The sequence below is a fragment of the Helianthus annuus genome, chromosome 5 (assembly GCF_002127325.2).
Source record: "Helianthus annuus cultivar XRQ/B chromosome 5, HanXRQr2.0-SUNRISE, whole genome shotgun sequence".
Classification (NCBI taxonomy): Eukaryota; Viridiplantae; Streptophyta; class Magnoliopsida; order Asterales; family Asteraceae; genus Helianthus; species Helianthus annuus.
Window position 1 is genome coordinate 140,755,809 of NC_035437.2, and position 13,287 is coordinate 140,769,095.

Below are 13,287 nucleotides of genomic sequence, written 5' to 3' on the forward strand. Positions count from 1 at the left end.
TAAAAGATTGGTAAACAATGTGATGAAATGACCCCAAAACCTACAAATGGTTGTTAAACGAACTTATTTTCCGGAAAAACCATTCTGATTAAAACAAACTTAAGTGTTTTGAAATCTTAATGGGAAAATAGTTTGTTGTGAGGGGGAGTTCTGATTGTTTATGCCAAGCGGATGGAGAATTGAGGCGATTCATATCAGTTGTCATGTTCTGTATAGTTTGTTTTCAATTTTCTTTAAATGTTTTTGAATTTTAGGGGGAGTAAGAAATTTTCAGAAAATCCAAAAACATTAGAAAATCTGAAAAAGCCAAAAAACATGATAAAATGAAAAATGAGTTTTTGTTGCATAAAAGAGGAAATGATAGTACATCAGTGGACTATCACAACATGCTAAAGAATTGTAAAGTTAAAATGTGATAAACAATCTCGCTATGCATGTGTCAGTAGGTTTTTACACATTTAGTAAATTGTTACGAGATATACACCTAAAAATTAAACTTGCTTAATTCGTGGGGAACAACTTCTTGGATATATAGGTAACCCCTAAAATCTTGTTTGAAAGGTTCCTTATTCTGAGATACTAGGTCTTTATGCTCAGTGATATCTGGGGTATTATCCCGGGACTTCTGCTGTATGGAAATACTGACCTAGTCCCTGGATAATACTTTCCGCAAATGCTTGAAACATAGCACCGCCCTCAGCAATTATGATTAAACAATAAAATTGATAATCATTGCTGTTGTAACAAAAGATCCTCTAAAGGGGACACACCAAAAGTCGAAGTTGTCATCTCTCTGCGTATACGGAAGTATCGACCTGAGCTCTCACGGCCCTCGCAATTTAACCCCTTTACAGATATCATCTGTGGTATACTCACCTGTAAGACTGAATATTGGGATCTGGATACAGGAGTATATTCAAGTGGTGGGACACACGAATAAGTGTAAGTAATTAAGACACTAATTGCGTATCTCGAAATAGTTGAACTTTGTGTGAAAATTTAAATGGACAAACATACTGACAATCTAGGTGAATTGTTTAAAACTTAAAATGAAATCTAGCTTAACGGTGTTAGTGATATGTTTCGAAAAACTAATATGATCCTCTTGCACGAACGCACAAAAATATTGTCTGTAAATAGTTTCTTTACTACATTTTCTTTTATTCAAAAATCCAAAAAGATTTTAGTGTATTTTAGCATAAATTTTGAAAAATCCAAAAAGATTTTCGACAACTGGTGCTGAAAAGCTGATTTTTGAAATTCCAAGTGCTAAACATGAAGAACAGGTTTGGGAGAAAATGTATGAAATTGGTATGTTTACAAGTGCTTTTCAAAGAACAAATCATGTTGTATATTTTCTAGAATAGTTTCTAAATTTTAAAAGATTTAATCATTTTGAAACTTATGTGTTGGGTAGAGAGTATGCAGGTAACCTGAGCTGGAAGAGAGCCAAATCACGATCTTGAAATGAATCATGAATGTGTGAATTCCAGACTACGATCCAAGCAAATTGAGAGGGGGAGTCTGAAGGAAAAAGTTGAGGAAGCAGCTAGAGCCGATGCTGATTCTGATATTGCTGATTCTGATCAAGTTTAAATATTCAACATTCGAGGAAGAGGAGTTTGTTGCTGATAAAGACTGATAAAGACTGAAGGTAGACAACCGAAGACTCGACACTGAAGACTCCGTCAACATCCGAGGGGGAGTTTGTTGGTGCATCCGTCTGTCGCCTGCGTCTTGTATCGAGTCTTGCGTAGAATAGGCTAGAACAGGGCCCGGAATCCTATATAATGTATTTGGAAGTGATTCCGCTCCAAATGACATCTTGTCATTTGGAGCGAAACCTCATCTTTCTGATTCCGCCCGAAACCCATAGAACTGATTTTGCCCAAAATTGTATTAGGTGATTTCGCTCCTAATGTTCATTGCATGTTGGAGCGAAATCAGGACCACTATATAGGATTTTTAGGAGCGAAATCATAGTAAGTCAGTTGTGTCATAGTCATTCCGGTTGCCACGAAGTGCTGCCGAAGTGTTGTCAGAGCTTGTAATCGATTCAGTGATTAATAAAACAACAGTTAAAAGTGAATACAACTGAGATTGCACCAAAACATTAGTTTCCACCTCTTGTTTTGTCAAAGATCTCTTCTAATCGACTCATTCAGGGCCGAAATCGATCCTACAAACTTGTTGTTTTATTGATCAGAAAAGCTTTTACAATGCATGACAACACTTCGACAGCACTTCGTGGCTTACCGGAAGACAACACGTACAACTACTACTGATTTCGCTCCAAGAAACACCTATATATAGGCCCTGCTATTCCGCTTGAACGATTTCAAGCAAGCGGAATCATTACAATACATTTGGAGCGGAATCAGCTACTTACATTACAAGCGGAATCAGCAAGATTGTGAGGTTTCGCTTGAAATGACAAGATGTCATTTCAAGCGGAATCACTTCTAAATACAATTTTCTAGGATTCCGAGCCCTATACTGGCTATCTCTAATCTAGACTCGATACAAGACGTAGGCGACAGACGGATGCACCAACAATCATTGAGGTTTATTGCACAAAGAGGGATAATCCAAAGAACATATGTCGTCTAACTAAACGACAGACTCTCAATTCGCCATTGCACCGTTCTATGAATTTGTAAGTTCATACACTTTGTTTTGTAGTCATATACAATAATACAATTCTTAATCGTCAATTCATAAATGGTATTATGTGATCATGATACTTAAATAGTCGTTTAATATCTACATTATTGAAAAAATGTGTTATATGTGTATGATTTTTTGAATGAACAGTGGCGGATCTTGTAATATAACTATATGTAATGTGCTAGTTATGTGTTTGTTCATGTACTTTTTATTAATGAATAATGTTATGTGAATAATGCTAGTTATGATTGGCAACACGAAATCTGATTTGGTATGTGTTAAAGTTTTTTTTTACTAAAATATAATTGTTGATAAGTTATGTCATGTTAATGCACATGTGGATATTGTGACAGATTATGATTACACGGAACATGATAATAAGGTGATGTTGTGATATGTATAGATATGCACATGTGCATAATTTTTATGACAGAACAAGCTTTCACAGAACAGGTTAATAAGGTATAATTGTGTGTTATGTAGTTATGCACATGTGCATTGATAAGAAACTAAATTTGTGATATGTATAGTTATTCACATGTGCATATATTGTTATAATAGGTTGATATGCAAGTGTGCGTAGTTTGAAATAATAGATTAACAAAGTATATAATGATGATGCATATGAATTTGAATAGGAGGCTCACTTATATATCAATGATATTTAATTAGTATGTAGTTTTATATCGGTGTTTTTTTGGTATGACATACAGTTATGCGAATGTGCATCTCATGTTGGAATATATTAATAAGGTATAATCGCGTGATATACGAATGAGTTTGATATGCTCGGCAACACGAAGTTCGAATTGATATTTGTTAGGATATATTTATAATTTAAATTTGTTTGTAAGTTAATGCACATGTGCATAATTATGAGCACATATGTAGTTTGTTTGATTTATATAATCATACAAACGAGCATAAATTTTTTGACATATAAGGATTATACGAAACATGATATTGAGGTAAGTTTGTGTAATACACATCTATGCAATTGTGCATTGCTCGTCGTTAGTGTACACAACACATAACACATAACAGTATATCAAGGCGATTCACATACACATGCACATGTGCATACTTATTTTTATTTCGGCATTATGTAATTAAAAAGGACACTATCATAAGTAATAATAGAACATTATCATAAAGTAACATTTTGTGAAATACAGCTATGTAGTGTTAAATATAGATATGCACACGTGCATAATTTGTCATACCAAGTTAAAAAAGTATGTGAATAATGTTGATGCACATGAATTTGAATAGGAGTATCACATACATATGTATATATATATGCACATGTGCATATGTTAATATGCATGTGTATACATGTTATTATGCACATGTTAATATGCACATGTACATATGTTAAAATGCATATGTGCATATTTTATATGTTGACTGTGTATATGTTAATATGCACATGTACATATGTTAATATGCACATATGCATAATTTATATGTTAACGATTATAATGACACATGTGTACATATTTTGTATATGTGCATATGTTAATATGCACATGTGCAAATTTTGTATGCTAACGATTATAATGACACATGTGTGCATACGTTGTTATGTTGATGCATGTTATCATAAATTAATGTTGATGCACACGATACTTGTAGATCATCAATGGAAAAAGGCAAAAGAAAGTAACATTTGTACTGAGGTCAAGAGATGGAGGATCAACAAGGATGCCTGACGCGGCTGAGGATGAATACAAGAACGATAAGCCAAAAGGTTATAGTTTGTTAATTATATAGTATTATTGTTTGTTTTGTTTTGAATGTTCTTAAAAATATTTTTTTGTTGTTTAACCATTACAATTTGAACTGTAGGCATATTGAAAAGGTAGAACAGACCGAAATTTGAGGAAGTCAGTATAAGGAAATGTAAACGAAAACATAACGAAACAACTAAAGATGTTGAAGGATATAAAGGTGTCAAAGGAGTTAACACTAGGAATGAAGGAATTCGTACTAGGAATACAAGGTCCGTAAAATCAAAAAGCACGTCAGTGGGACGGAAGCACAGACGAGGTGGATATGGAAGATGTTGATGGTATGTGTTATTAAAATAATTAATCGTACTTTAAAATGCATATGTGATTATTTAAAATACATCTGTGATTTATTGATGTAATTTAAAATGCATATGTGCTTCTTTAAAATGCATTTGTGCTTTATTGATGTACAAACGTTTTTTTTTTTTATATTTTTTGTTTTTATTTGTTTGCACATGTGCATCGTAATGCATTATTAAACAGAAAATGTAATTCATTATTAAACAAAAACTAAACAAAAAAACTTTAATGCATTATTAAACAGAAATGAAGAACGGAGTAGTTAGAACAATGAATAAGAGAGGAGCAAGAACGGAAAAAAGTCAGTGATTCAAAGATCAGTTCGGGCAGTTAAATGGCGTTCCATACGTACACGTTTATCACCGCATCAACTTTTGAGGGGGGTAAACACAATGTCAAACAAACAGAAGCAAACAGTACAAAACATGGGGTTCGGGAGTATATTAAAGATCAAAACAGACAACATACCAGGAAGACTGGCACATTTTGTAGTAGATAGGTTTAACGAAAGAGATATGGTGATTAAGTTGAGTGTAGGTAATATAGAGGTCAACGAAAATGTAGTCAGCGGGTTGTTAGGATTAAGAAACTGTGGGGTTGTACTGAACTATCAAAGAAAAGATAATAAAAAAGGGAGAAGTAAGGATAAAACAAAGAAAAATGAAAAGAATGAGGAAACGAATGAGCACGACGAGGAAGAAAAAGTGAATATTGATAAAGAGACAAAGAAAGGGAAAAAAGAAAGGGGAAACACGTAGAAAGGAAGAGGTAAAAAGTAAGGAGGATTTAAAAGGCAATGTAAAGGATGTAAACGAAGAAGAAGAGGATGTAGATGAAAGGTGTGTGACATATGCCATGTGGACCCATTTGTACAAAGTGTGTCCAATGACACCAAGTAGGATAGTTGAAAGAATAGTATGTAATCCAGATGACGACGGGATATTTTTCAAATATGACTTTTTAGCATTGTTTATGAACACAATGGTAGAGATAAACAAAGATGGAACGTTGAAAACTGATTTTCTCGAGTGTTTAGATGAAGACATCGTCGTGGAAAACGTGAATTGGTGCAAATTTATTTGCGACACGATCAAGAACAGCAAGGACGGTTGGCAACGAGACAGCATGTCGATATATTTCAATGGCGCGCTCACGATATTTCAATGGCGCGCTCACGATTCTGGTGGTAAGTTAATTGTTATGTTTGTAAATTGTATAACGTATTATTATTATTATTATTATTATTATTATTATTATTATTATTATTATTATTATTATTATTATTATTATTATTATTATTTTGTTATATAATTTTGTAATGTATGGTGATAATGCACATGCGCAAATGATATACGTAGACCTACCCATATATGGATATATAAATTCAGTTCGCACAACAAGTCCGCTATCGTTTTGGATAAAAGACATGTTGAGTATTAGGGAAAAATACGAGATAAAGAATGGGGGGTTTGGGAAAGGATCGTTACGAGAAGGATATATGGAGGATAGAGTTTCAGACAATGTTTCATTCAAAGGGGATGGATCAGTGCCCAAAGGGGATGGATCAGTGGCATATGTGACAGATGTTAAAGGGGTTGGTGTCGATGTCTGTGTCAGAGACGCAGATAGGGGCGTAGATGGTAAGGGTTCTGTCAAGTCGGATGATATTGAAAAAATTCAACCGGTGTCATTTGAGGTATGTACACTAATTATGTTAATTTGAGAATGCACATGTGCATATTTGTGATGATCATGTTAATGTTATGTATGAAAAATGCACATGTGCATAATTGGTTATAACAAATAATGTTATTAATGAAAAAACACACATGTGCATTAGTAGTATAAAAGAAGGTGGATGCAAATGTTATGTAATAAAGAATAGTTAAAATAAAGTTGATGCACACACAAAAAAGAATTTATGCACATGTGCACAATGGTTTGGTGTTAGCATTAAAATTAATAATTATACTAGTTTTATATAATGCACGTGTGCATAATGAATATAAATAATGCATAACATGTAATGAATATAACAAATGATATTTCAATTATACATATTAGTTTTATTACATTTATATGTGTTCATAATCAGGAACATATGGGTTTAATCCAACAATTAATGGATGAAACATTGAGGACGAAAGCATTGCAAGTTAAAAAGTTGGATGAAGCTTGTTCAAAATATCCAAAAAATGAGAATGTCATAGGGTTTGTTAGACAGTATGATAAGGTTTTTAGAGGCGAACACAAAATGGCAAATTTGATAATTAGTACGGGTACGGATGATGGTAACGAAAAGGACAAAGTAGATACCATGACGGGTCGTGTGGAAGGATCGATGGAAGGTGCGGGTAAGTTGGCAGATACGTTGGCAGATGCGGATAAAGATGTCGTTAAGGGACAAGTGAAGGGAAAATCGCATGATGAAAAAGAAGTCGATTACTCGATACCAAGTTTCATGTTGTTATCACAAAGTTCACAGAGCTCACCAGATCCAGAAGTTGAATCAAGTGTGCATGGGAATGTTATTGAAATGAATGAACCGTTGAATGCTGATGAAAAAATGATATGGCAGTATATGTTGACTGTTATGGACGATAAACGAGGGTAAGTATAATTACGAATGTTATAGTTTTATTACATGTTTTGTATTGACATTATGACAAATTGAACTACAAACTTATGTTATAGGGGAGAAAGTAATAAAAAGAATGATGATGAGGAGATAGACATCGAACAGGAGATAAAGGAGATAAAGTTGACGTTCAAGTAAGTTTACATATGCATTATGACTATTATGACTAATACAATTAATGTTGTTATTTTTATTATGATTCCTATTATTATTGTTAGTTGATGCACATGTGCATATACAGTTATGCATTATGACATATGGACACCATATGTCACATGAATTATATTATCATAAATATTGCTTATAATGCATGTAATGTGCTTGATGCACATGTGCATAAAAAAAGAAAATTAATGAAATGTATGTGATGTATGCAGCAACTATATATTTCAAACTCAACATGGAATGTCAACCAGAGCATTTTTAATAAACACACTCGAAGAAGAAAAGTGGATTTCACAATATGTAATAGATTGTTGGGCGGCACTGTTGAACTATACAGAGAAGAAAGAAAGCCCGTCGGGGAAAAGGAGGTTATGGTGCTATACCACAACAATCGTAAGTGTGTCATAATTTATGATTAAAAACCAATTGTGAATAAATTAAATATTATTTGTGCATGACATGTATTGATGTAATATGTGCAGCCAGAGTATATGCTAAAGCGAGACAAACAGAAAAACGGGCGTTTGCAACAATAACATCGCATCTGAAAGAGGTGGTTGAGTGTGACAACGAACTGTTGAAGCTGAGAGATTTCAACATTATAATCGTACCCATGATTGAAAAATAACGTTTCTACATGATTTGTTTTGATTTAGATAACGAAACGGTTGAAGTGGTCGATAATATGCATGCTAGCTTCGCGTTTTACAAGATGACACCAGGAAAAGGAACAGGAAAAGGAACGAGTTTTAGAAGTTTAGGGTCGCCTTCTAAAGTGGTACTTATGTATTTTATGTTTAGTGTTATGTTTGTGAATAATTATATTGATTTATGACAATGTATATATGCATTACAGAAACATTACATTGTTGGGTATTTGAAATATGTCGGACATCCAACGGCATCACGCATGGTGTACGCAAATATGACGAGAAAGAGGCTGGGATGGGAAAGGACTGGCAATTTTAACGACTGCGGTGTGTTCACGATGCGACACATGGAAATGAATAAAGGTAGTGATGTTAGCTTTGAATGCGGTTTTAGTACCAATAAAGATATTCAGAAGATGCAGCTGAAAAATTTGAGGATGAAAATAGCGATAAAGCTGCTGTTATTAGATGCAAACGTATATAAAGGAACCGTTATGGAGCTCGCAAAGGAGACGATACATGGAATGAAAGATGAAAGGGTGCGGAAGATGTTAAATGAAGAGGCGTTGAAACAAGATGAATGTTGGAGGATGCTTAGCAAGTGGAAAACAGATCAGAAAATATAGGTTGTGTGTGTAGGTTACAACTTATTTCACATTTTATGTTTTTGTTTGGTTAGACATTTTATGTTTTTGTTTGGTTAGACGTGGATAGTTGTTGTGATGCGGGTTGATATCAGTTGGTACTTAGTTGATAATTACTTAGTTGATAATTGGATTGTGTTACGGTTGATTTGATATGTGCATGTGCATGGTTAGACGTTTTATGTTTTATTATTTCACGTTTTATTTTTGGTTTACATCAGTTGATACTTAGTTGATAATTAATTAGTTGATAATTGGATTATGTTATGGTTGATTTGATATGCACACGTGCATGGTGATGATTAAATGTTGAATATGGTTGTTAAGGAATGATATTAATTGTTAAATCGTACCTATGCACATGTGCATAATGCGACAAAACGTACATTTGTTGTATAAAGTGATAGAATGTACACGTGATATAATATGTAATGCATTACATCCAGTGATATGATATGTAATGTATTACATCCGGATATGTTCGTGAATGTGTATAACATAACAAAATGTAAAGCATATATGCACACATGTATTTTTTGTTTATTATTATTATTATTATTTCATTAAATATTAAACACAATAATATTGTAATAATGAATATATGAAAGACGCATAAATAGTCAGTTAAAAAACATAGTAACCAAATTTTACGCATATTCAAATAACAAACATAATAAGAAACTAATGAAAGTCCACAATAATTCATGTCAATAATAGTAAGTTGCATTATATAATAGGTTGCCATATATAATAGATAAATCAAAGATCACGAGTTGGGTTGGAGGATTTACGACGTCTGGTTGAACGCCTAAGAGTGTGCTCAGGTTCACGAGTTTTCTCAAATTCACGCCTAAGAGTTGTTTGTTCAGGTTCAGACAGTTTTTTCATGCGGGCATGGTCTTTAGATGCACCATAATCAGAAGAAGAAGTATGCTCATCGGTGTTATCAGCATCATCGGTTGTGTCGTCATCGGTGTCATCAAGATCAACATCAATATCATCAGAATCAGAATCAGATAGTGCGGGTAGTCCAGTGGCAATAGCAGCGGCACGTTTAGCTGCTCGTGCAGCAAGTTTGGCAGTCTTAATTTTCTCGCAGTTGCGTGAATCATAGTCAAATACGTACTTGTTGCATTTATTGCATAAACGGGAGGCTTTTTGTCATTTACCAGCTTTCTTTTGTTTATCGTTAATTTGTTGACCACCGGGGCCAGTCCGTTGTTTTTTGGTCCCACAACCTTTTTTTCTCGTACCTTGAGGAGGATGGACACTTGTGCTTAGAGTTGCAGGTATGTTTATAATGTCACTGATGTTTGCAGTTTTTTGGACAGTTTTTTGGACGGAACGAGGCTGAGTATCACACGGGAACGATTCGAAAATGCGGTTTTTGATGCGTTTAATTTCAGAAGACAACGAACGTAAATGATCGGGATTGCGTCTGAGTCAGTTTGCGCATTGGGTGACTAAATCCATTATTTCATTGTTGATGATAGCAAACTCGCTGTTGTCAGATGAGTACATGTTAGATATGCTATGCACAACTGACGGGAGCACATCTCGTTTCCAACGTGGAATGATGTAGTGGGATGGTATTCGTTCGATTTGGTTGTAATGGAATATACAGAATACATGTCGGCATAGGTATCCAATACGAGTGAACCCGCGACTTGTACAGCTTACTGTTTGTTCAGGTACATTGAGTGACACCTGCACATGTGCATAACATATATTGTAAAAATAGTGTAGACATGAAGGGTAATATGCACAGGTGAATAGGTTATTGTGTACAATAGAACAAGTGAATTAAATACAATGTTTGATACATGCACATGTGCATAAAAAGAATAATAATTAGACAAACAGTTATAATAGTTATATTGAGAGTAACATGCATTAATCGTATATTGAGGGTAACTTGCACAAATACATTGGTTGATACATGCACATGTGCGTAACAAAATAATCAGATAAACAGTTATATTAGTTGTATAATGGCTGTAGTGAGGGTAATATGCACTAACGGTAATATTTAAAAAATATTAATATATAAATGTTGTGTTGTGTATATTGAATATTAAAACATATTGGATAGTAAGAACATACCTCGAATTCATTGACATAAGACATGTTTGATTTGCAATGACGAACAGTGTAATTTTTTACGTCGGTCGATCCAGGACGTTCAATTGGCATGCAATGGAACATGCCCATGCATATTTCTTTTCGAACTTCAAGAAACATGGACCATGTGTATATTTCGGACGCGTGTGCCTCTATACGAAGACCGGTGGATAAGCGAGGGTTCGACATGTCGCTTTTAAATTCGAGATCTCGTTGTGTGTGCCGCTGAGCATCAATACTGGTATCGAAACACATTAGAAATTGAACTAATGTGTTAGTTTCTGATGAGTTAACTTTAAAATGCGCATTTGAGCTCTCGCATCTTGATGTAGTCTTCATCAAACAACACATCGGTATCTCTCTGAAATAACATGGGACCCATTCATGACGTAGAGCAAACATCTCACACAGCCAAGGATGGTTGTTTATATGATATTCGTCCATTAATACATGCCATCTTTCTTCGAATGTTTGTGGTGTGATGAATAAATTCCACACCAGCTTATGTATTGACGAAAGAAGAGTGGTATTATCAAGGATGTCATTTGAAATCTGTAAATGAGGATACGTGAATAATAATAATTTGAATTATTTAATCAAATTATATGGTTTAATTGGAATCATGTTAATATTAAAATAGAGTGTTTACCTTGGACGAAAGTTTTCTCATTATGTGCCACATGCACAAACGATGGATAGAGTTTGTGAAAACGGTTGATACAGCTTGTTTCATTGATGCATCTTGGTCAGTGAGAATAAATATTGGTTGTTTCTTGCGTGCAGCCAGAAAGGTGTTTAGTAACCATGTATATGACTCTATAGTCTCATTGTATAACATGCCAGCGCCAAAGATAACATATTTCTTGTGATGATCAACTCCGGTGAATGGCATAAAAATCATTTTGTACCTGTAAATAAAACATATGATGTTAAAAAATTATTAATAATTTCACATGCTGAAAAGTACAGTTTCTTACTTGTTGGTGTCATACGTAGTGTCAAATGCATACACATCACCAAAAGCCTCAGAATTTCGCAATGATACGAAATCAGCCAAAAAGAACGATCGCAACTCATTATCAACTATGACACAATCAAGATAGAAATCTTTAAGATTGGTAACTCCAGATCTCATGGTATGTAAGAGAATGTCTGCATTGCGTTTACCGATGAATGCACGTATATCTCTAGAGCAATTTTTGAAATCTTCTGTTGTGCCACGAACATTATGAGGTCCGCATTTAAGTGATACTTGAATGTTATGTGCAGTAGTTGGGCCGATTTTGTTAAGGCTAACTTTGTGGATGAACTGTTGCTCTTCAAATCCAAGTTTCCTATTTTGTTTTAACATGTTGGCGTTATCGCTACTAATCATGCAATGGTTGTGCGCGGCGATGAAATCATATATTTTGTATTGTTCGGTAGCATGATCATAACTCACTTTAATACGCGCACGACACCCGAAAACTGTGTATCGGCTTTGTCGGTGTTGTTTCTTGGATTTATCATACATGGTTAGTGATGTGCGTGAAGTGTGTTATATATTTTTTATGTATATTTAAGCCCTTTTTACACTTTTAGCCAAGTTTTAAATTTATAAAACACGATATTTACTAACACTAAACACACATATGGGCAAGTGCACCCATCGTGGACGTAGTATAGTGTTGGTAAGATACCGAGGTCGTCCAAGGACACAAGAGCTTTTAATACCGGTTTATCCTCAACGTCTAATCAAATAAAAAGGTTAGAAAAATGATTTAAACTAAGAAAAATAAAAACTAACTAAATGCTGAAAAATAAAATAAAATAAAAACAGATAGACAAGATGAATCACTTGGATCCGACACGTGTATTAGTATAACCTTTGATTATTTTCGCACTTTTGCACTTGTTTAAGAGATTATCTTAGTTATTGTAGTAGGCCCCTCTTTTGAAGGCGACGTTACCCTCAACCCAGTAGTTTGAGTCAGCAAGGATACAATCCTAAAGGGTCGGATTATTGAAAGATAATGAATTAAGTTATTAATGCAAATTATGGTAGGCCCCGCTTTTGGCGGTGACGTTACCCTCGGCTAAGTAGTCTGAGTCAGCAGGGATACAGTCCTAAATAGCCGGGTTATAGTATTAATAGTAGTTAGCTTATGAGGGGGTCAAAGAGTTTGGATCCCCGCCATCCAATACCTATGGGCATTGAAGGAGATCCTACTAAATTTGACCCAGGTCCCAAGCAGGACCTCTAAACGCTGAACAAGGGCAAGACCCTTACCAAACCGTTCCCTTAACCCCCGACCAGGTAGCCAACATAC

At 34.5% G+C, this 13,287-nt stretch overlaps 1 protein-coding gene across 1 annotated transcript; it reads right to left on the reverse strand.

The window, feature by feature from the left end:
- Positions 1-11,273: 11,273 nt before the first annotated feature.
- LOC118492178 (protein FAR1-RELATED SEQUENCE 5-like) lies at positions 11,274-12,491 on the reverse strand. Its single transcript, XM_035989998.1, has 4 exons — positions 11,956-12,491; positions 11,628-11,886; positions 11,429-11,530; positions 11,274-11,339 (listed from the first exon to the last, which is right to left on the reverse strand). Exons 1-4 carry the CDS (start codon positions 12,489-12,491, stop codon positions 11,274-11,276), a joined length of 963 nt encoding a protein of 320 aa, XP_035845891.1.
- Positions 12,492-13,287: the final 796 nt, after the last annotated feature.

Bases quoted from the DNA above. Each gene is read 5' to 3' on its own strand.
- LOC118492178 (XM_035989998.1), bottom strand. From the start codon at position 12,491: ATGTATGATAAATCCAAGAAACAACACCGACAAAGCCGATACACAGTT. The intron at 11,887-11,955 runs GTAAGAAACTGT...TTTTATTTACAG, and splicing joins ACTACGTATGACACCAACAA to GTACAAAATGATTTTTATGC. The intron at 11,531-11,627 runs GTAAACACTCTA...CCTCATTTACAG, and splicing joins TGAGAAAACTTTCGTCCAAG to ATTTCAAATGACATCCTTGA.